At 33.7% G+C, this 24,405-nt stretch overlaps 1 protein-coding gene and 1 non-coding gene across 3 annotated transcripts in view; one reads left to right on the forward strand and one right to left on the reverse strand.

Annotated features, from left to right (window-relative positions):
- LOC115222291 (signaling mucin MSB2) overlaps nucleotides 1-10,585 on the reverse strand; it is a 311,767-nt gene extending 301,182 nt beyond the window's left edge. The window contains exons 1-2 of one of the 2 annotated variants that reach the window (XM_036513302.1): nucleotides 10,582-10,585; nucleotides 2,356-3,739 (exon numbers count right to left, since the gene is read on the reverse strand). In XM_036513302.1, the coding sequence (XP_036369195.1) occupies nucleotides 2,356-2,422 (67 nt within the window). In that variant the 5' untranslated portion in view covers nucleotides 2,423-3,739; nucleotides 10,582-10,585. Of the gene's footprint in view, nucleotides 1-2,355; nucleotides 3,766-10,581 lie in introns of those variants that run through there. The other variant, XM_029792468.2, reaches the window with a different exon arrangement.
- Nucleotides 10,586-23,284: 12,699 nt separating this feature from the next.
- Nucleotides 23,285-23,390, forward strand: LOC115208812. Its single transcript, XR_003881259.1, has one exon. It is a non-coding gene; the product is annotated as a U6 spliceosomal RNA (small nuclear RNA).
- Nucleotides 23,391-24,405: the final 1,015 nt, after the last annotated feature.

A 24,405-nucleotide genomic window follows, 5' to 3' on the forward strand; every position in this document is an offset into this window, starting at 1 on the left:
ACAATCAAGGACAGACAAACGGATTAAGTCGATTATATCGACCCCAGTGCATAACTGGTGCTTATTTAATTGACCCCGAAAGGACGAAAAGCAAAGTTGACCTTGGCGGAATTTGAACTCAGAACGTAACAGCAGATGAAATACCTATTTCTTTACTACCCACAAGGGGCTAAACCCAGAGGGGACAAACAAAGACAGACAAACGAATTAAGTTGATTATATCGACCCCAGTGCGTAACTGGTACTTATTTAATCGACCCCGAAAGGATGAAAGGCAAAGTCAACCTAGGTGGAATTTGAACTCAGAACGTATCGGCAGACGAATTACTGCTAAGCATTTTGCCCAGCATGCTAATGTTTCTGTCAGCTCACCACCATAAATGTAAACGCCTATTAACCATACAAACATAAGAATTATGAAATATCTAAATCTAAACACTGTTCCTGTTTCATTTTTCATATTTCATAATACTTTCCTGATTTACTTATCTCATTCAAACTAATTATGTACTAATTACATATTAAATGCATAATGATTATATGGTTAACAATATTTGTGGTTAAGCCATAAAAATCCCTGTACCCAAGTGAAACAATAAAAGTTTGAAATATCATTGAGTTGCTTGTTTTCTGTTCTCAATATTCTGCTCTGATCATTCATTTTAGCCAAGTTAAACTCTATGCAAACTTATTACTGCTGTCATAGAACAATAAAAAAAAAAAGATCATGAACTAAAAGCATGACTCAGGGCTGTAGGAACAGTCTTATAATAACTCATTACAATATGGAAAGACAGTACTCTTAACAAGAACATCAAATTAAAGCTCCTGAAGACAGTAATTTGGAATGTTGTACTGTACAAATGTGAAAGCTGGACCCTCAGGGCAAATGACACTGCCAAACTCAAAGCATTTGAAACCAAGTGCAACCAAAGAGTTATGAGGATCAGTTGGACTGTCCATCGAATAAATGAGTTTGTATCTGCGGAGGTGGGAACAAAATGAGTAATTTTGGCAACTGTCAGGAAGAGAAAGCTGCAGTATTTTGGCCAGGTCATCATGGCTGAACTTCAGCATCTACATCCTTAGGAGAAGAGTCAATAGAAAATTAACAAGAGGGAATTCAAGATACTGGATGGACAACGTCACAGAATAGACTGAAAGACTTCCAGCTGAATGGACAACCATAGCTGGAACTAGAAATCAATGGAGAAAGATAGAGCATGCTTCCATGGTCCATGGGAAAAGATAAGACAATCTATTGGAGTACAATGATATGTTCATGAATAGAGCTCTTAAGTTCAGTGGGTACACTTTTGTAGTACTGATACACTAATTCAGTATATTACACATACATCAAGAAAGATGTCAAAATGAATCATAGTTAACAAACACAGCATTTTTATCATCATTGCTGTTATCAATCACTATTTCAGTTTTGTTTTTCCACATCAATATGATTGAACAACAGCCACCACTTTTAGTTATCTGCATATTAGTAAATTCATTGGTAGCATGTATTAAGTGAGACTACTTGTGCATGGCTAAATTGTAAATAACTTTACATATATGTACATTTAATAAACTTATACTTATTTGGTATATGGTATCAAAAATGTTCATTGCACCAGCTACAACCTGATCAGTGACAGAGTTCCACTGCATCTGTATCATATATGGGGCTATCTACACATTTGGTAGGAGTTACATATATTATTTAATAAGTCTTATTTAGTTCCTTGCAACTTGAAAATTACTCAGGTTCCTTTGATGAGTTTATGCAACTTGAAGTTGCAGCATGGAGCCAAATCAAACTGTTATTAAATGTGTGTGTGAGGGAGACAGAGAGAGAGAGGGAGAAAGCGAGAGAGAGAGAGAGAGAGAAAGAGAGAGAGAGAGAAAGAAAGAAAGAGAGATTTGTTGGAAGTGATTGTGTGCATGCATAACATTGCAGACATGGAAGAGTGAAAGAAGCTGTAATTATATATACATATATATATAACTGTTCTAGGTATAAAGGTGAAAATAGGAATAACAAAGGTGATGGCAGTAGGTAAAAGAAGTAATAAAGATAAAAATTATATATATATATATATATATATATATATATATAATAGGAATAACAAAGGTGATGGCAGTAGGTAAAAGAAGTAATAAAGATAAAAATTATATATATATATATATATATATATATAATTTTAATCTTTATTACTTCTTTTACCTACTGCCATCACCTTTGTTATTCCTATTTTCATCTTTATACTAGAACAGTTTTAACAGCATTGGCACATTTATTAAAATATGAAAAGCAAAAGCACATGAGATGTCAACAAAAAATTAAGCTTGTGAACTTACTTGGTGGAAAAGATGCAACTCTACTTGTTCGCAAAGGAAGATGCATGGGTAAGAAATAGAACTCCATATCTTATGTATCAACTGCACAATGACAAGAAGATAACTTCTAGCGTTCCAGTAGTATGCATAGACCTTTTGCTATAACTTCTTGTGAGGTTCCAAGTAAAATTTCCTTTTGTTTATTGAAAATTTCATTTCTTTTTTTTTTCTTTTTTTACACAATTTAAAAAATCAATAGATGAACTTATTATATACATATGACTTCATAGAATTTCCACTAGATCTTTGTGATTGCTTTTTTACTTTGGCTTCAAACGTTTGGCCTTCTCGTATAGTTCGTCTTGGTAAAAGTTGATGAAATTTATCTCCAAAAATGAAAAGTTTGGTGTATTTATATGTTTTTTTTTAAAGCAAGGTCGAAACAATCTTCACAGAGTAAACAATTTTAAAAACAGAAGTTAAGACCTGGTTTCTATTTCCAAACATTGAAGTTGTTTACTAATCTCTAGGCAGGTTAAATTTCTTTTGTTTTGTTTGTTTTTTGATATTTCAATGGTTTCAAAGACAGCTATAAAAATAAATTGTGAAGTACATATCTTACTTTGTAAATTCAGCAAAGTGTAGTCTTCGTTTCCTTTGTGTTTACTTGTGGGTATTACTTTGTTATCATGTAAAATCCTTTGAAGATATGATAAATTTTTATAAAAACCTGTCCATGTTGCCTGATTCATTCCTTTTTTACATTCAATCAGTAATTTCTGTTATAATGATATGTTTTCTTATGTGACTAGGTTTTCCAAAATGAAAAGAAATAAGCAAAGCTATTAGAAAGTAGTGATTGAATACAGAAGAAAAAAAAAGAAATAGGAAAAACACTGCCTATTTATTTTACGACTAGATTTTAACCTGATCTGATGGTCATTGTACATCCTTGTACCACCCACCTATAGCACTACGAGATATGATATCACAATCATCATATTAAAGCCATGAGCTTATCTTGAATTTGTTTCATTGTTATTATATTTTGAAAGCATGGCAAACATTATTTGTTTTTTTGCTTTTGTTTTTGAAAAAATATATATATATCTATCAGACTTTCATAGAGTCTGAAATTATTTTTTTATATAACTTATTTTAATGCAGTGAAATATAAATGATATCAGATCAAGAATTCAAAGAATAATCTAATAACTTTATTTCAAAAAATAACTTAACTTTCACTTGAAAAGAAAAAAAATGTTGATAAAGATATTTTCTGTGGGTGTTTTGATTTAATTCATTTAGTTTATTCCCTTTGTTTATTACATTTACATCAAACAGTTGAAAGAATTTGCTACTTGTTACTCTTCTAACATATCTATATGTCTGTCTATCTATCTATCTATCTATCTATCTATCTATATACTTTATTTAAAATAGATATCTATCTATCTATATATATATATATATATATATATATATATATATTAGGAATATTAGTATATTCTAGTGGAATGTACGGCAAACAGTTCTTGGATTAAAAATTGTTTTCTAAAATAAACTATATGTTCTACTTAACATTTTAAAGTCTGTTTCTAAACTTTCTAACATATTTAGATGAACTGTGATTGCTTAAGCACCTAGTGTATGTATGTATATATATGTAAAAGTACCCACTACACTCTCAGGGTGGTTGGCGTTAGGAAGGGCATCCAACTGTAGAAACTTTGCCAGATCTGGCTCGCCAGTCCTCAGTCAAACCATCCAACCTATACCAACATAGAAAGCAGACGTTAAACGCCAACGGTATGTACCTGTCTAGTCATCTATTTACCTATCATCTATCTCTCTATCACTTATACATCTAGCTATCTACTTATTGGTCTATCTGTCTGTCTATAATTCTACCTATGTCTATCTATCTATCTATTAATCAATGAATCTATCTATCTATCAATCTATCTATCTATCTATCAATCTATCTATCTGTCTGTCTGTCTACTTTTCTTTTTTTCTTTCTAGCTACTTATCTACCTACATGTTTATCAATAGCTCTACCTAACAGTGTCATAAAATACATATGCATCAACTTTCAGATTTTCTTACATTTTAAGCTGAAGTAATTTTGGCAACATATTTAAAACATTATGACGTTTACTTATTCAATATGGAAGCAGATGCATATATACTGGAAAAAAATGTTTTAAAGTTCTCTTATGAACCAGTTCATTCTTTTTGGCCTCCATGATTAGCATAGTGGTTTTAATGACTAATTAATTACAAAAATCATATCTAAATGACTGATAAATATCATAACGCTCCCTAATAACTACAAAAGCAGTATTGTCACTTTCTTTCAGAAGTATTTCTATTAGATTAGTAAACATGTTAGCAAAGAAAAAAAAAAAGTAATGTAAATAAATATTCAATAAAAAACTTAAAGTTCACCGTAATAATGATTTTTCTAAGTATTATCATACAACCTTGTAACTGATAATTACATCTAGTTTCTTAATTCCCTCTTATCTTATTTACAATTAGTTTGAACTTTAGATCTTTAGTAACCATCTAAAATTTGTATTTTATGAGTTTTCCCCATTTCATTTATATATTTTTGTTTATTATTAATAATTTTTAATTTTCGTTTGCATCTAAGCCAATTATTTTTATTTCACTTTCTTTTTAGCTGGAGCATATGCTTTTTAAAGCACATACATAAGTAGTGTTTGGTAATTCCTTCTCAGGTGCTTCTTGCTTCTTTAATTTCACCAATCATATAGGTTGCTGTCTGTAAAATGTTACTGATTTTTCTGTTGGCTTTGAATTCATTCCTTTCTCTTTTGGTTATCAAAAAAATTACAGTATTTTAAACTTTTGTCTTTTAATTTCAATTTTGTTGTTTCAGCATTTTCCGTAAGTTGAAACTTTAATATTCTTCTTTAGAACTTTCAATGTTGCAATAATATATCCTCATATTTCAAATTCATTTTTCTAATTTCAACTCATTCCATGATTCAAGAAAAATTCTGATATAATATATATGTTTCTATTCTTGATCTCTTCATGCATGAATATATTTGAATTCAATCTGAAAATTAAGAAGAAATATAAAATATAAATATGCTTAGATTTATGGATGGATGTGTGTGTGTGTGTTCTTACTGATATTTAGCAGAAGCAACAAGGTGACTCAAGGGCTGAGGGTTTTGTACATTGGCACTTATCTCACAAAACTCTTGATCCTTGAGCCACTCTGTTGCTTCTGCTAAATATTAATTAAAATATACATATATTCATAATTTGAGTTTTATATTTCTTGTTTGCACTACCATATATATATATATATATATATATAAGCTGAAGAAAACATATCTGTAATAATTACTAACTACATTTCAAAGTTGTTATTTTTTAAAAAATTTACAACAATACTTTCTTTCAGATATATCATTTTAAAAAGTTTAGTTAAAATATTTGTTTATGATTTCTTTTTTATTCTCAAGAAATATCAAGTAATGTAAGTATTAAGTAGTAATTAAGAAGATCCTTGTAAATTTAACATGTCTGATATATATATAATCTTTATTAATTTATGTATTTATTATGATTTTTTTAATGTAAATATCATTTTCATCGTTTTTTTTTTCAACAAGCAGGAAAAAATATTGATTGACCAATATATATCATCAAAGTGCTTAGAGTAATAAAAATATAAAAACATTAAAAAAATTATGTTTATATCAAAATAGTTATGTAATTACATGATTTCATATTTGAAACACAATATGTATGCTGTCGCATACATATAAATATTCTGTTAAAGAATATTTGTTATGATAATAAAAATAAGAACAATAACATTAATTACTTCATTACAGGGGTAGATAACGTCGTAACTCACTATTAAACCTACCAAGATTCTAATAAATTATACTGTAGATTTCATGTAACTGGTTCTATATGCATGCTTATTCTCTAATTTTTCACATAACCAGTAAAACATGGCCTTGATACAGTTTGGTGCTCTTTGCTTCTACATATCTTTTTTAGGGATATTTTTTCTCTTATGGTGATGAAAGTTGAGTAATGACTGATTGAGTGCAATCACAAATATGTGGCCAAAATAGATGTCCTCCGAATGAACTCTGAGTCTGTAGCTCAGAAATCAGAAAGCCTCTACAGGTGAAGCCATTGAGAGGTCATAGCTCTGGTACTACAGATATGTAATTAGAATGTCACAGGAAAGAATCACAAGCTAGATTCTTCAAGCTGAGCCAAGCCAGTAGAACACTCAGGTAAAAGGTAGAGGTAATGCTACCTTCTTGAGTCATGCCAACTCACAAGGGCTGGTTTCCATGGCATATAAATTCTCCACCTGGATGGGATGCTGGTCCATTGCAGGACTATACATTTTCGCCTGCTGAGTGGATTGGAGCAATGTGAAATGTAGTATTTTGCTCAAGGACACAATGGGTTGCCCAGTCCTGGAATTGAAACCACAGTCTTACGATCATAAGTCCAAGACACTATGTGCCTCCACTAGAAGACTTAAGGGTAGACTAAGATTGAGATGGTAGTTGGATAATATCCATAATCTCAGTTGGTCCTGCTTGGGAATCCAACCAGAAAGTCTAATGATACTTGCGTCTGATAGGACCCAGTAAACATGCAGTGATGTGGGGGTGGGGAAACCACAGACACAAAGACATATACATATATATATATATATATATATATATATGCATATATATGTAGACAACAGGCTTCTTTCAGTTTCTGTTAACCAAATCCACTTACAAGGCTTTGGTTGGCCTGAGGTTTTAGTAGAAGATACTTGCCCAAGGTGCTACACACTGGGACTGAATCCGAAGCTATGTGGTTGGGAAGCAAGCTTCTTACCACACAGCCTGCCTGTTATTAAACATTTTTATAATATCTAAAATAATTTTTTTCTTTTTTTTTAGTAAGACAGAAATAAAATTCTTTTCTTTTTATCTTTTCAATACCTTGGTTACAATGATTGCAGAACATAAGAAAACAACTATGAATGGTATCCTGTTTGACATTTTTTATTATCAATATAAACTTTGTTGGCATCTTTCATCTCTTGTTTCAGTCATTAGACTGTAACCATGCAGGGGCACCACCTTGAAGAATTTTTACTCGGATGAATCAACCCCAATACCTATCTTTTTACTAGGCCTGCTACTTATTCTGTTGGTTTCTTTTGCTGAATTGCTAAGCTATGGAGGCATAAAGCAACCAACACCAGTTGGTGGGAGAATGAAGACAGACACAAAGACGCACACACACACACACACACACACACACAGATACACACTTTCTATTAAATAATTGGCATAAATTGCTGAGAGACTCAAGGGCCAAGTGTTTCATGTGCTGGCACAAAACTCTGTACCATTTTTTGATGGCTCTGCACAATTCCTGTAGCAAAGAAGCATAATATGCCCCATTAATTGTGGTGCTCTTCACAAGAAAATCCATCATCACTAACTCCACACTGGACCCAAAAGACTGAGCATTGCCTTGCCTGCTGCTGGTTAGACATGACCCTTCTTTGGAGGTGGTGAGTTATGTTATCAATGCTTTAACAGGACTTTAGTCTCAAGATCATAGTGATGGATTCATGTTTCATAAGTCTGCCGAAAAGTCCTCCTCGTTTTTTTGGCACATTGTCAAAAGAGCCTGGGAGCAGTTGACTTGTTCCTGTTTCTGATAAGGTGTGAGCATCCAGGAAATTCATCCATGCAGATAACTTCCACATATGCAAGAAGTTGTGAATGATTTTTTTCCACAGACCCTACACTTGTCTTCACTTCTTGGGCTAGCCGCCGAATAGTTATGCAGCGATCCTCCAAAATGGTGACTTCCACTTTATGGATGATGTTGTCATCAATGGTGGAATGTGGTTGTCCAGGAACAGGAGCAGTTTCCATCAATGTCTGACCACATTTGAACTGACAATGCCAGTGCTTGACTACATCATATGATGGTGTATTGTCACCACAAACTTCTTTCATCTCTGTGAAAGTCTCTTTTGGTCTACGACCTTTCAGGTATAAGAACCTGATCACTGATCTGCATTCAACTTCTCCATTATAACACCTCAGTCTACTTCAGCCACCATAAAAGACAAATGAATACTAGTGGAAAGCTGCAATTTATAATGATTACCTGTTCAAGTTCCATTTCCTGCAATAACTGGAAGTGGGTCTGGGGAAATCTTTAATGAACACTCCTCATATGTACATAAATACATACATACATACAATGAGCTTCTTTCAGTTTCCATCCACCACATCCACTCATAAGGTTGTGGTCAGCTGGGGAACATAGTAAAAGATATGTGCGCTTGTAGTGAGATTGAACCCAGTCCCATATGGTTGAGAAGTAAACTACTTATCACACAGCCACACCTATGCCTCCATAGGATTTGATTGAAAGTTACGCACTATTGATTTATGAAGAAATGAAGTTGTATAGTATGACTAAACTGTAGATAGACCTAAAATGTGTTCTGCTCTTTACTGTACATCTAAGCAACAAGTCATTCTTTGCTATGCATGTATAATGCTACTGCTCTAATATATTCAATGATACTGAGAATGAAGTATATATTTCTCAATCACCCTTAATTTCAATTCTTCACAACTTGGGGCAACACATTCAAAGGTATTCTGCGTTTGATCTATATATTTCACCTATTTCCAACTTCTTCAACTGTGCAGTATTGATATAATAAGTGCTGCTACTTATATCACTGAATTAGATTCAACAGTAAGACTGAAAATTTACGTATCAGAATAAAGCATTGGATCACATCAATAACATGTTGAAACTGCGTTCAGTAAACTTGCCTGGAAATTAGATATCTTTCATGTAGACTACTTCAAACAGATTTGTTTTTAAGATCCAAGCCATCTCACAAATCATCAGAAACTAAGATCCAACAAGCCATTGATTATTATTTGGATGTATAGTGTAAATGTCTATCCTCAAGTATAACAGGTATAACAGTACATTTTTTTCAAAATAAAACCAAACATACATGATATCTCAATGAGTTAAAATTTATTATGCTAAGGCAGGCATTTAGGATACTTTGTATCGTTTTCTACCAGTCAACATCTTTTATTTCTATTGAAATAAATATTGGTCCTTGAAACAAAAATTCCCTGAGGTTCAATTCAAACCTCACTTCAACTAGTATGCTACACAATTTAATGCATTTCTATATTTACCAGCCCATATAGATATTTGAACTTAATAATAGTCAATATTTAATAATATTTTAGCATCCTTCGCTTGATGATATCTAATTATTACTTTTCATCTAATTATTACTTTTTCTTCATTTCTGTTTACCATTATACACTTACAACTCAAACTTTTTTTCTCTTTAATATAAGAATTTACATGCTTTTTCGCTTTCCTTACAGAGCATTTTTATTTGATCATTGCAACTTTTTCAACAAAGAAGGTATTTTTTATCATTTTTATCATAACTGAGAATTATCATCACCATCATAACAATAATCATCATCATTTTAACATCTACATGTCCATGCTTGCATCAATTCCTATGGAATTTGTTGAGGCTGATTTTCTATAGATAGATATCATTTCTGTTGCAGATTCTCACTCATTTCCAAGCAAGGTAATATTTCCCCATGACTAAACACACAAAATTGGAAACATCACTTGCATGATGGTGAGGATCCTTTACATCCATTAAGCAATGTCAAGGCAAAGACACACACACATGCAACACACACACACACACAAATATATATATGACAGGCTTCTTCCAGTTTCTGTACACTAAATCCACCAACAATGATTTGGTTAGCACAAGACACTTGCCCAAGGTATGACATAGTGGAATCAAACTCCAAGTTTGGTAAGTAAACATCATATCCACACAGCCATGTCTAATCTGACAATGTTTGAGTATTTGTGTCATGCTTTAAATGACCTTAACTATGGAACAAAACTAAAGACATAATCAAAATCATTAACATAATAAAACAATGTTATAAAGACCTATAAATCTTTACATCAGAAAAGAATAAGAAAATTTATAAAACTTGGAATTTCCATGAATCTGCTAGCTCCGAAAGTTTTTTTATTCTCTCTTTGTTTATTTCCTTGTGTTCCTTTCTGTTGAAGAGCATAGGCTCAAAACATAAAAGACTTTCTCACCTTCCCGAGCATTACACTAACACACCTGTTTGTTGTTTATACATCTGTCTTCGTCGTTTGTTTTTCTCTAAATTTCAACTGTATCTGTCTGTCTGTCTGTCTGTCTGTCTGTCTGTCTGTCTGTCTCTCTCTCTCTCTCTCTATATATATATATATATATATATATATACATACACAGGCATACATATTTGTATATACAATGCACCTCTTTTAGTTTTATATATATATATGTATATGTATATATATATGATGATGATGGTTATATATATATATATATATATATATATATATATACTTTCATGCACACATATATGTATATGAAATGCACCTCTTTCAGTTTTTGTCTACCAAATCCATTCACAGGGCTTTGATTGGCCTGAGGCTGTATTAGAATACAATTGCCCAAGGTAACATACAGTGGGACTGAACCTGGAACCATGTAATTGGGAAGCAAGCTTCTTACCTCAAAGCTATGCCTTTAAGCATTACAAATTTGATGCATGTTAAGTTAAAGAATTGAAGTATTGTATATAAACATGATAAAACGTGTGTGTGTGCGTGCGTGCGTGCGTGCATGCGTGTGTGTGTGCATGCGTGCACATGTGTATCTTGTGACAGCTATATTTTTGTTAAAATGTTTACAATGTCTTGAAATAAATGCTTCTCCCTCTCTCTCTTCCTCCTCCTCCCTATTGTTTTCCTCCCTCCACACAGGCTCTTGGTCTGTCACTTTTGTTATCACACTTGTTCATTAGTTATGTTAAACAAACTAATCCAACCTTGTACTTAAACTGATATCATTCTTATCTCTTGGAAACTTTATATTTTATCACATACTGAGCTTAGCAGACACACACACACTCACATGCATGTGCACATTCATACAAGCCAAGAAACTGCATATGATCATTAGATCTGCAAGAAAACACAACAATCTCTCAGCAATCACATTCTACTGTTTGAAAAAAAGAAGACCAAAATGGATAATATAGTTCTAGAATTAAAACAAAAAAAAAACAAAACAAAACAAAATGTATAAAGGTTTCTTAATAGCATCATTATCATCATTATCATCACCATCATCATTTTATGTCCACTTTTCCATGCTTGCATGCGTTGGAAGGAGTCTACTGAGGCAAATTTTCGGTGGCTAGCAAGGTAATATTTTTCCATGTCCAATTATGTTTACACAGAATGTTGGGAATGAATGATATTTTCTCATGAGAATATATGATAGCTCATTTCAGCTGGGAGACAAAAATATGATAGAAACACTCTCAATAGGTGCAAGCTGGTTATGTGGTAAGAAGCTTGCTTCCCAGCCACATGGTCCCAGGCTCAATCCCACTGCATGGCACCTTGGGCAAGTGTCTTCTACTATAGCCTCAGGCTGACTAAAGCCTTGTGAGGGGATTTGGAAGATGGAAACTGATAGAAGCCAGTTGTGTATATATATATATATATATATATATATATGGTTTTGAACTTATAACCACCAATCTGCTTTGCTTTCCTTTTCTTTCTACATGCCACCCTAAAAACATCGCCATTCCCGCCCGTTTCTCTAAAAGTTCAACCTTCGCATGTTCCCTTTAATTCGATCTCCACCATTCACTATCATTTCTTCCCCTGGCTTACAGCGATGTCCATGAGCAGGCTAAGATTTCTCCCTTCTTTTTTCATACATACATACATTTGTCTACCGTTTAAATGTTTTGAACTTATAACCACCAATCTGCTTTGCTTTCCTTTTCTTTCTACATGCCACCCTAAAAACATCGCCATTCCCACCCGGTGCACCCGCCCTTGCCCACCCCCACCACCAATACCGGATATCTCTATATTTTTGTTCCATCTATACCGGATGTCGCTTCTCCCACCACCATTATAGGTGTCTACTCTTCGAACCCCCCTCTTCAACACGCTATTTCACCATGCATTACCCCTCTCTTGATATCCTACGTTCTACTTGCCTAGAACCTGTCATCATTTCTCTGAACCACCCCTCCCCACTGGTGCTCCCCTATATATTTCTGCCCCCCCCCCACATAAAAAGCACCATCCGAACGTGGCCGATGCCAGACCCCTCTGGCACTTGTGCAGGTGGCACGTAAAAACACCCACTACACTCGCGGAGTGGTTGGCGTTAGGAAGGGCATCCAGCTGTAGAAACACTGCCAGACTAGACTGGAGCCTGGGGCAGTCCCGAGCTCCCCAGACCCCGGTCGAAACCGTCCAACCCGTGCTAGCGCGGAAAACGGACGTTAAACGATGATGATGATGATGGTGATGATGGCGGTGCCCCAGCATGGCCACAGCTCGTGAGCTGAAACTAGATAAAATAAAATAAAATAAAAAATATATATGCATGTGTGTGTGTGTGTATTTCTGTCTGTGTGTGTCCATTGCTTGACAATCGATGGTGGTGTGTTTATGTACCCATAACTTAGTAGTTCAGCAAAAGAGATCGATAGAATAAGTACTAGGCTTACAAAGAATAAATCCTGGAGTCAATTTCTTCTACTAAAATCCTATAAAGTGGTGCTCCAGCATGACCACTGTCAAATGAATGAAACATGTGAAAGAACAAAAGAATATTTATCTGTTAGTTTCTTATTGAGGAATAATCACTACATTAGTGGTTGATAATATTTAACTAGATTAAATAATATTAACTAGATTAGAAAAGTCAAATGATGATGATGGTGATGATGACAACAATGAAGGTAAAAATAATGATGGTGATGATGCCGATGATAATGATTATTTATTTCTGATATAGACACAACACCAGCAATTTTGAGATGGTGGTAGGGTTAGTTGATATAATCAATTGCACCTGACTTGTAATTTATTTTATTGAACAGTAAAGGATGAAAGGCAAAGCTGACTCTTGTAGGATTTGAACTCAGAATGGAACTGAGATGGAAAAAAGGCCACAAACCAGGTTTTCTGATTTTTTAAAACAAGTCTACTAGTTTTCCAACAAAACTCTCATCACACATACACCACGCACAACAGAACAAACTGTAATATAACACAAGGCGACGAGCTGGCAGAAACGTTAGCACGCCGGGCGAAATGCTTAGCAGTATTTCGTCTGCCGTTACGTTCTGAGTTCAAATTCCATTGAGGTCAACTTTGCCTTTCATCCCTTCAGGGTCGATAAATTAAGTACCAGTTATGCACTGGGGTCGATGTAATTGACTTAATCCCTTTGTCTATCCTTGTTTGTCCCCTCTATGTTTAGCCCCTTGTGGGTAATAAAGAAATAAGAAAGAACAAGCTAAACCATAGAGCACCTCAAAATTGCTGACCTTGTGTCTATATCAGAAATAATCATTATCTTTTTTTACCTTCATTGCTGTCCTCATTGTCACCATCATCATTTGACATTGCTAATCTAGTTAAGACATATGATATTTTACAAACAACTAACACATGCAAGTGCTACCAGTCGAAAGTCTGATGTGGTCTTCTGCCTGGCTAGCTCCTGTCAAACCATCCAACCCATTCCAGCATGGAAGGAGGACGTTAAACAAGGATGATGATGATGAATAAAAATCTAACACATAAATATTGAAAGTTTTTCTACCGTAAGTTTGTCTCATAGCTGAAGCGAACTATTATTTATTCTCATGTGAAAAATCAGGCATTTTCTTAAAGTTGGAAATTGTCACATCAGCTATAACTTGGATACTGCTGTTGAGAGGCTGAAATTTATGCTGGAATCCAAAATACCATAACAGTAACAGACTCCCAAATGATCTCTTAACAGACAATAAAAAAAGAACACAATGAAATATAATAATAAAACTAAATTTGCACATCGGAACACACACTTCCTAATAATTTTGTGTCTTTGTATCTCCTGTACTAACATCAAGTGATAGCTATAATGGAGTGTCATCATCATATCTCAGAGTTATTTGTTTCCATTGTTCTGTGAAAACATATCTGGCCAAGAGGAAATATTACTTTGCTTGAGAATAGGTGAGAATTGGTATCAGGAAAGGCATTCAGCTATAGAAAATTTGCATCAATGAATTCCATCCGATCTATGCAAACTTGGAAAAGCGGATGTTAAAAGGAGTTAAAATGATGATGATGTATAATACATACATAGGTATGTACACACACACACAACACACACACACACACACACACACTCACACATGCACGCACACACACACACACACACACACACACATTATAATTGGTTGGAGATGGCAAAATGTAAGCCTTCATGAAGACTTTTGACTAAAACAACAATATCAAATCTAATTATTTGGTGTCAGAAAAGGTGGGTAAATTCTGTCTGAGAAGTTAGAATACAACTTGGCAATTAAAAATTTGCAAAGCTGAATGTTTATTCAAAATGGAAACTTGCATGAAAGAAAAAAGAAAAAGAAAAATAGCTGGGTGACAGACTGTGACATTCACTATCACGTGCAAATGATATCCTATTAAGCTTGATATGAAACAGTCTGTAACAGTCTGTAATAGGACAACCACCAGATTAAAGTTTAGATAATGAATGCTAAATTGATCAAAAGGAAGTGTATTTGGTGAAAAAATATGACTACAGTAATAAAAGCAGCGAAGACAATTGTATTTCTATTAATCTGTTCTCTACCCAAAATTATGTGCTAATGTAATGCTTGGCTCAGACCTCCAATCAAAGCATGACAAAGTAACATTTAATTTATAACAGAAATGTTATAAATGTCATACTAACACCAACCTGCAATATCAGTTTGTGGATTGAGTATTCTTAACATTGACCTTACTGATCTTGCCAGCCTGACATCTGACTGTCGTTGTAATACTACAAAGTTACGTCAATAGTCACACCAATTTATAGTTCATTAGATGGGAGATTAACAGATTATTAAAGGAGGAAATAAAAGAGCCAAAGCAAATCACCTTCAAAAGCTTAGATTCTAGTTACAAAGGATGAAAACCAAGAGAAATGTCTAGTCATTGACAATTCACATGCCATCAATATATTCACACAGCTGGATGCATTCCCATTATCTCACATAACAGATATTGTCAATAAAATAGCTCAATATTCTGTATTTAGCACCATTGATCTCTGCTGTACTTATCATGAAATACCAATTAAATTTGAAGAAAGGCCATATACTGCATTTGAAAGAAACAATAGATTATATCAGTTTACCTGAGTACCCTTTGGAGCAACAAATTTGCTAGCTTTCAGCAGCAGATGAACAAGTTTCTGAAGGAAGAAAACTTGTCTGCTGTATTCTCCTCTCTGGATAACATTACTTTTTGCAGTAATTATCAACAGAGTCATAATTACAAACTTTCTCAGTTCTTATGTGTTACTAAGAGAGAAAATATCCCAGCTAATGATGAAAAGAGTGTATTTTCTACACAGAAGTTAGTTATTCTTGGTGATATTGTCGAAAAGAGTGAAATTAGGCCTGATCCTGAATAATGAGTACCTCTTCACAAACCTTCTGTTCCACAAAATATGAAACAACTAATGACTATTCCTTACTATTTTAAATATGTTCTAAACTTTTCTGAATGCATAAAATCAGTTTTGGGTATTACAGAAATGCCTGTATCTGAAAAGGATATGTGGACATTTGATCTATATTTAAATGTTGAAGAGGCAGTAGCATCTATCGATGAGAATATTTACTTTTAAAGTCCAGAGTGATGCTTCAGATTACACTATTGCTACCACCTCAACCCAAAAATGTTTCTTGTTACTTTCTTCTCGCATGAGCTTAAATATCCTTCCAGGGAAAAGCGCCATCTTCTTTCTTCTTTCTTCTTCTTTATGCTTTTAACCCTCCAATGCAGAGTATAGGCCACTTATAGTTGAATTCCATGTCGCATAATTTTTCCCTTCAGTACTTATACTCTGCCATGAATGTCCCCCTTCCTCTAGTTCCTTTTGTGTTGATCTTTGCCACAAGTTCTTAGGCCTACCTCTCCTTCTGTATCCATCTGGTTTCCACCTTAAAGCACTTTTCGCAATGTTTGGATAGTAACATCAGCCTTGACCCACCGTCCAAGTTTGAAATAAGAAAAGCTATACAACCCCTCAAGAATGGTAAAGCGGGGGGGGGGCGTAGACAACATTCCAGCTGAAGCAATGAAATCAGCTATAGAAATAGCAGTAGAAATGTTTCATCCATTATTTTCTAAGATATGGCAGGAAGAAAATGTGCCTAATGATTGGAAAAGCCATCATCAAATCTATTAAACATCTGAAAGTCCATTATCTTACTTCAGAACACTTTATTCTAAGGGCTGATCAGAAGTTAGTTGCCTATAAATTTAATCAATATCATAAAGGTAAATTGATGACTGATAGGATCATGTATTGAAGAGTAGATCTTTCAGGTTATGACTTTGACATTGAATATTGACTTGATAAAGAGATAATATACCACCGGATATGTTATATCAATCTACACAAACATCTACTCAAGCACCCTGTACAAACCATTGTGCCATTTATGAGTAAGTAGGCTGAATAATTTTGTCTGTAGTCATAATCTAGAATTTACAATGGAAGAAATAAAGTAGCAAATTTCTGTCAGGTGTGTTGTAAGTTTAAGTCATAGCATTATCATACTTAGAAAACATGTAATTAAAGCAACACAACCCTATTGAATAGCTTAATGGTGATTTCAAAGGGTTCTTACCAACAAATAATAAGACCTAATAGTTAGTTAACATTATAGATGAATATTTATGACTTCCTTTCATGTTTCCATGTCTAGATGTGATGTCATCTAACGTCTTGTGCTTTCTACATTTGGTTTACCAATGCATAACCATTTTGATCAGGGAACATCTTTATGATTCAGAAACTTTGACAATTTTATCTGTGAAACAAGTTGTTATGAGGAGGGAAAATCTAACCAGTAAACTAAGCACTTTCACAGAATACATTTATCATCATCGCCATGACCATTTAACGTCTGGCTTCTTTGCTGGTATGGGTTAGATGGTTTGACAGGAGCTGGCTGGGCAAAAGACTGCAGTAGATTTCTGTTTCTATTCAGGCACACATTTTACAGCTGGATACCCTTCCTAACACCAACCACCTGGCAGAGTGGACTAAGTAATTTCATGTGGCACCAGCACAAGTGAGGAATGCACCTGAGCACTGTATACAATAATTTCATTCATTATTATTATTATTATTATTATTGTCATGCTGGTCTTCTGCATGCACAGAAGTTTCCCCACAGTGAGTAACACAGGATTTGAGGAACCTAAAATCACTGATCTTCTTGAGTCATATGCCACTATTGTTAAAGATTAACTGGGAACTCTCATCTCCAGTGATAATCATGTATTCTAAAATCCTTGCACAGAGATAGTCCAATTCCAGCTGAAACAGTCCTAGCAGGTGCTAATAAGTATTGTGAATCACACAGCTTATGAGCTTCTATGGCATTATCTCCAATACAGCCAAGATCAAACACCTTGCTGATGACCTAACCATCTTCACTGAACAGTGAGGAATGCATCCTAAACAAGGCCAAAATACTATCTAAGGATGCAGTCCACAACAACCGCAAAGGCAAAAAAGAGCCAGAGTGTCTTTCTGAAAGATAATTGTTTCTGCCAAAATTCTCTCTAAGGGTGGGTTTTGCTGGTATTCCTGAAGTGCTAGGTAGCAGGTAATGTCAGATATTGTTTTGGAGATTTCTGCACTGTGGTGGGGGACAAGAAAAACTTGGTTGCATTGAAGCTGTTGGCAAGAACACAGAGCAAAGGTTGGGAATCAGTTGAGGCTGATGGATAAGAGGATAAAGATTCCTGGTGCAGCATTGTGAAACACAACTTCCTTGCAGCCACTTGAAGACAAACACTCACACACTCACACACACACACGCACACATGCACGCACACACGCACGCACACATGCATGCACACACACAATGCAGCCAGATAGTTCTCATCTCCTACCACAGTGTAGAAGTCACCAAATCACAACATCTGAAATAACCTGCCACCTAGCACACCAGGAATGCCAGTAAAGCTTACCCTTAGAGAGAATTTTGCAAGAACAATGGTTCTTCAAAAAGACATTCTGGCTCTTTTTGCTTTTGTGCTTGTGAACTGCACTGTCAGAAGTATCTTGGCTCTGTTCAGGATGAGTTTCTCACTGTTGATTTAGCCTCATCATAATCATCATCGTCGTTTAACGTCCGCTTTCCATGATAGCATGGGCTGGACGATTTGACTGAGGACTGGCAAACCAGATGGCTGCACCAGGCTCCAATCTGATCTGGCAGAGTTTCTACAGCTGGATGCCCTTCCTGTGGTTGGCATTATGCCAACCACTCCAAGAATGTAGTGGGTACTTTTACATACCACTGGCACGAGGGCCTATATAGTTAAAATGAATTGTTTTAATAGTCAAAGGCAAAATAGAAAAGCGATAAATAATAACATAATTGGATTAAAGAAACCCTTTAGTAAGAATAAATTTTTTTAAATGCATAAAGAAATTTGAAAGTTTGCTTTGGTCAAAAGGTAGAACATCTGTCACGTTTACAGAAGATGTGGATTCAAGTCACATGGGTGGCCTTCGACCTTTTCTATCCAAAGGGCTTTTTTTAACCCAATATGTTATTATTTATAACTTTGCTACTTGAAGTTCAACTACTGAACATGATTTATTTCATGTTCTCTCAAAGTTTTTAAAGTCTTATGACATCATCCTCAACAACAGCAACAACACACACGCATTAATGGTACATATTGATTTACAGTTGCATACATTTTTTCATGATTCAATTCTTTTCTAGCTGTTTTTGTGATATGATATAGACATAATCCATTGAACAATAGTAATGAGCCAAATAAAATGTCATTCTACAGATGCACGAGGAGAATATTATTCTATTTTCTCTTCTATTAGAAGGATAGAGTGGGAAAGAGAAAGAAAAGACATCTATATATATATATATACAGAGAGAGAGAGAGAGAAGAGACAGCACTTAAAAAAAAAATGCATTCACAGATACATACAAAATATTTTGCTGATATAAATTTTCTATCTTGTTTTGTATTTAAGTATTTACAACAATTCTGATATATTACATTTAGATATCATATTCATTGTTTTCTTATTCAAATGTAAGAGATATATTTATATTAAGTATTATTCACATTCGTGGAAATAATCTTGGAGGCATAAATATATTAAAACGTGAAGAAGAAATAAGATTTAACCTAGTTTCAAATGTAATGTAAACAACTTTTTTGGTTTGCACTGCATCTCTATTGTCCATCAATATGTTTATCTCAATTTATAAATGCTATTTGTAATATATTATTATCATTATCAATATTATTATTATTATTATTATTATTATTATTATTAATGTTAAGCTTACCTTCATAATGATTCATAATATTATTGTCATCTGCTGCCAGTTCATTTTTTGTTTTATAAAAACGTATATTAAGTATTGTTTATTGAGATATACCATATTTATACAATTATATTCAGGAATTAGGTCATAGATATTGCATGGTTTTAAAAATGAATTGCAACAAATTCTTCAGATAAAGCAAACATACTCACAAAACACAAACATGCACATATGTAAAACTTATATTAATAATAATTTTGATTTGTTTCATGTATGTCAGAAATATCATGCACATATTTATTAGTTTGTATTAAAAAAAGGAAAATATTATGGAGGAGGTGTCTGAGGAAATGAAAATTTTATGGAGGAGGCACCTGAGAACTTTACCCTAGCAACCTTTTCAGGAATAGTGGGTAGAGAAGATGGATGATTGGATAAAACAGTGGATAAAATACCTTCTGGTTTTTATTAACCTGTTAACTATACCATGTGATGGTTTAGTATTCTGTTTAGTGGGAAATATTAACCAGTCTACCTAGCCAGTGGTCATATGAAAGCTACAACAATGCAAGGAAGTGCATTGTGATCAGTAATGTATAACAGTATCTGATAGTCTGGTCAATACAGTGACACACACACACATATATATATAGAAGGGTGTTTGTTATGGTTGGTCAGAGAGTGACCATTGGTTTCACACCTATAAAGCACTTAGCTGTATAAGCAACTCATCAGACTCAAATGGCCAGAGGGAGTAAAATTTCATGGTCAGTTAGTTTTGTAAACAAAAAAATATATGCACATTATTTACAGGTATATGGCATAGTAGTTAAGAGCACAGGCTACTAACCCCAAGATTCCAAGTTCGATTCCAGGCAGTAATATCAATAATAATTAATATTAATTAATATTGTAAAGTATAAAAGCCATCTCAATATGGCTAACCACAAGGTGGGGGTGTTACTGTAGCTTTTTAGCCCCAGGAGATCATCGTCTCCAGCTGGCTTTAGACACCCTTTCAGTACCCTTGAAGTATTTGCAAAGGGAGGCCATCACTTCCTCGCAAGCCTGAGTGATACGCACGGACCGGTTTTGAGATTATTGTCTCTTATCAACAGGCGGTAACCACCTATATATACACACATATATATATATAATATATATATATATATACATATATATATACATATATATATACATATATATATACATATATATATACATATATATATATATATACATATATATATATATATACATATATATATATATATATTATATATATATGTACATTATATGTATATATATATATATAATATATATGTACATTATATGTATATATATATATATATATATATATATATATATATGTACATTATATGTATATATATATATATATATATATATGTACATTATATGTATATATATATATATATATGTACATTATATGTATATATATATATATATATATATATATATATATATACATACATGTTTATATAACATATAACACACATACATTGCATATAATTTTTCTCAATGACAAAATGCAGTAAATGGCTTTATTGCAGGCTCGAATATATCTCAAGCATTTTTGAATTGGTAATAAGTTTATATTTCTTATAAATATTTGGTTGGACAATATATAAAAACAGTGAAGCAGTAAAACATTGAAACTGTTGGAAATCTGAAGAATTCTGAGAGCTCATCTCAAATGTTCATGGAAACTATTTGTTTTTGTCTAATGGGAATATACTTAACATAGTGTTTCCAAGGTAACAGTAGTACATTTAATTTAAAATTCTTCATTCTTCAATTATATTTTCACATGATAATAGTTAGCTGAGAGAGAAACAAATTTTGAAAAAAAAAGGTTCTTTACAAATCGTTTTGAAAGAGCATAAATTAGAATTGTCTACCATGAGAATTGATACTGATATTTTTGTCCAAGTCTCTATTGCTACAGATAATACTGAATTGAATCAAAAATGCTGACTTGCATTTTCTGTCTTCATTATTATTTATTTCGACTACTTCCACAAAAGACATTAGAATAACCTAGCAACCAGTTGGACATCTATGACCTATACACTTCATTTCACATTTAGATAAGAATAGTCTTCCCGTGAAGCATCTGTAAATTACCAAACAAACATGTTTTATTTCTTTTTGTCAATTATGGTTTAATCTATTCCTAAGAAAGTGTTTAGTTAACAATTAAGTCATGTGTCATCTTTCTTTTTGTTTTGAGTGAGGAAGAGTTATTGAGAGAAAATGTGTAAATAAATAAATCCATAGTCATTATATTACAGGATTTAATTTCAATTTTACACATATATATATTGTGAAAGTGCTTGGCCTAGTGGTTAGGTTGATGCACTCACAGTTGCTAGATCGTGGGTTCGATTCCCTGATTGGGTGACGTGTTGTGTTTTTGAGCAAAACACTTCATTTCCCCCTTTCAATCAAGGGGAAATGTTGGCCCATTCAACTAGCCAGCAGGGCGGTGCTATTTGAAGGCTACAACAATGCAAAGCGCATTGTGACCAGTGATGTGTAACAACATTTGATAACCTGGTTGGTCGCATAAATATTTTATATCTGTCCTTCTTTAATTGCATGGAATTATTCTGAACATTCAGATTTCATAGGTTTGCAAACTACATGGCAATCTCACTAATATCAGTGGTACAAGAAAACCACCCAGTACATACTGTAAAGTAGTTGGCATTAGGAAGGGTGACTAGCTGTAGAAACCATGCCTAAGTAGACCCTGGAGTGTGATGCAGTCCTTGAACCCATCAAATCCTATTAAATCGTCCAACCCATACCAACATGGAATATGGGATTTAAATGATGATGATGATGTCTCCTTGTGGCAACTGGATGTGCATGTAAAGACATCATTGCCTTTCCACTCAATGGATCCTGTAATGCAGAGGCCTACATATGTCTTAGCATCACTCAGTAAGACCTTTGTCAGCTACTCACATGCTGTCTACTTAAAGCTATATACATGGCTATATATACTATATGTGATACAGTTTGCATCTCAAGTCTGGAAACCCCATCTTGTGCAGAATATCGGTCTACTGGAAGCAGTCCAGAGACATACAACCACAGGAATATTCTACATCAGTCACTTGCCATACCTTGAATGCCTTGTTTCCTTGGATATTGACACCATAAAGCTCTAATGTTTAGTAGCTGACATGGTGGAATCACACAAGATTATCCACCATCTTTGCAACAACTTTGGCCACTTTTCTGAATTCTGAATTCAGTATCACTTCTATACAAAAAATAAAAATATAGTGCAGCACCCATAATTTTTGGAAACATATGTACCGCTACAGTGGTACATATTCTAAAATTGGAACGATACAGAGAAGATTAGCATGGCCCCTGTGCAAGGATGACACACAAATTCGTGAAGCATTCAATATTTTTGATAAATGGCAGAGCCCCAGCATGGCCACAGCTCGTGAGCTGAAACTAGATGAAATAAAATAAAATTAAAAAATTAAAAATTGCCAATGCAGAAAATAAACTACACACATTGGTTGTTAGCTATCAGAACACAGCATTCTTCAAAATCTTCATGCTTCCTTCAAAAATTTCATGCTTCCTAAAATTTGAAACCACTATTCCCAAAATGTCTATGTAACCTATCCTTTCCATGGATCTTTTGCTGTTTATTTTTCTGTCTTCTTATGGGTTGTCTTGTGTATTATGCATGTAATTTTGGCTATCATTTCTGTCCCTCTTTATTTACATTACTTTCTGTTTCCTCTTTCATTTTTTTCACGTGAGTTATATCACACCAGAGTACTGTATAAAATAAGCTCACTATTACTATTTTTTATTACTCACACACATACACACACACACATGCATGTCGATAATGATACAGATAAACCCGATTGGGCTTCATATATATAAATATATATATATGTATACCACTGATCATTCACTGGTTGCATATCCATGTCTTTTTGCACATTCCAGCTGCTATTTATGAACATTACAATCAGAATGTAATTTCAAGATCCTAGAAACAGCTGTTGAGTTAATAAACTATATATTCTCCCTTTAGCCTTCTGTATTTGTTATACTTCATGCAAAAGTAAATTATTTGTCAATATGTATAAATACCTATATGTTTGTGTATATGTGCTTATCTTCTGAATATATCTAGTATTTGTATTTATATATATAACCATATGTACCTATATATATATATATATATATATATATATATATATATATATATATACATACACCATGATGATGATGATATATGTATATATATATATATACATACACCATGATGATGATGATATATGTATATATATATATATATATATATATATATGTAGGTCCCGGGTGATCCGGGGTTAACCACAGTAAGTAAGGTACTCAATACATAGCAGAGTAAAATTAATTTATTATATAGAAGGAGCTT

The sequence above is a fragment of the Octopus sinensis genome, linkage group LG2 (assembly GCF_006345805.1).
Source record: "Octopus sinensis linkage group LG2, ASM634580v1, whole genome shotgun sequence".
Lineage (NCBI taxonomy): Eukaryota > Metazoa > Mollusca > Cephalopoda > Octopoda > Octopodidae > Octopus > Octopus sinensis.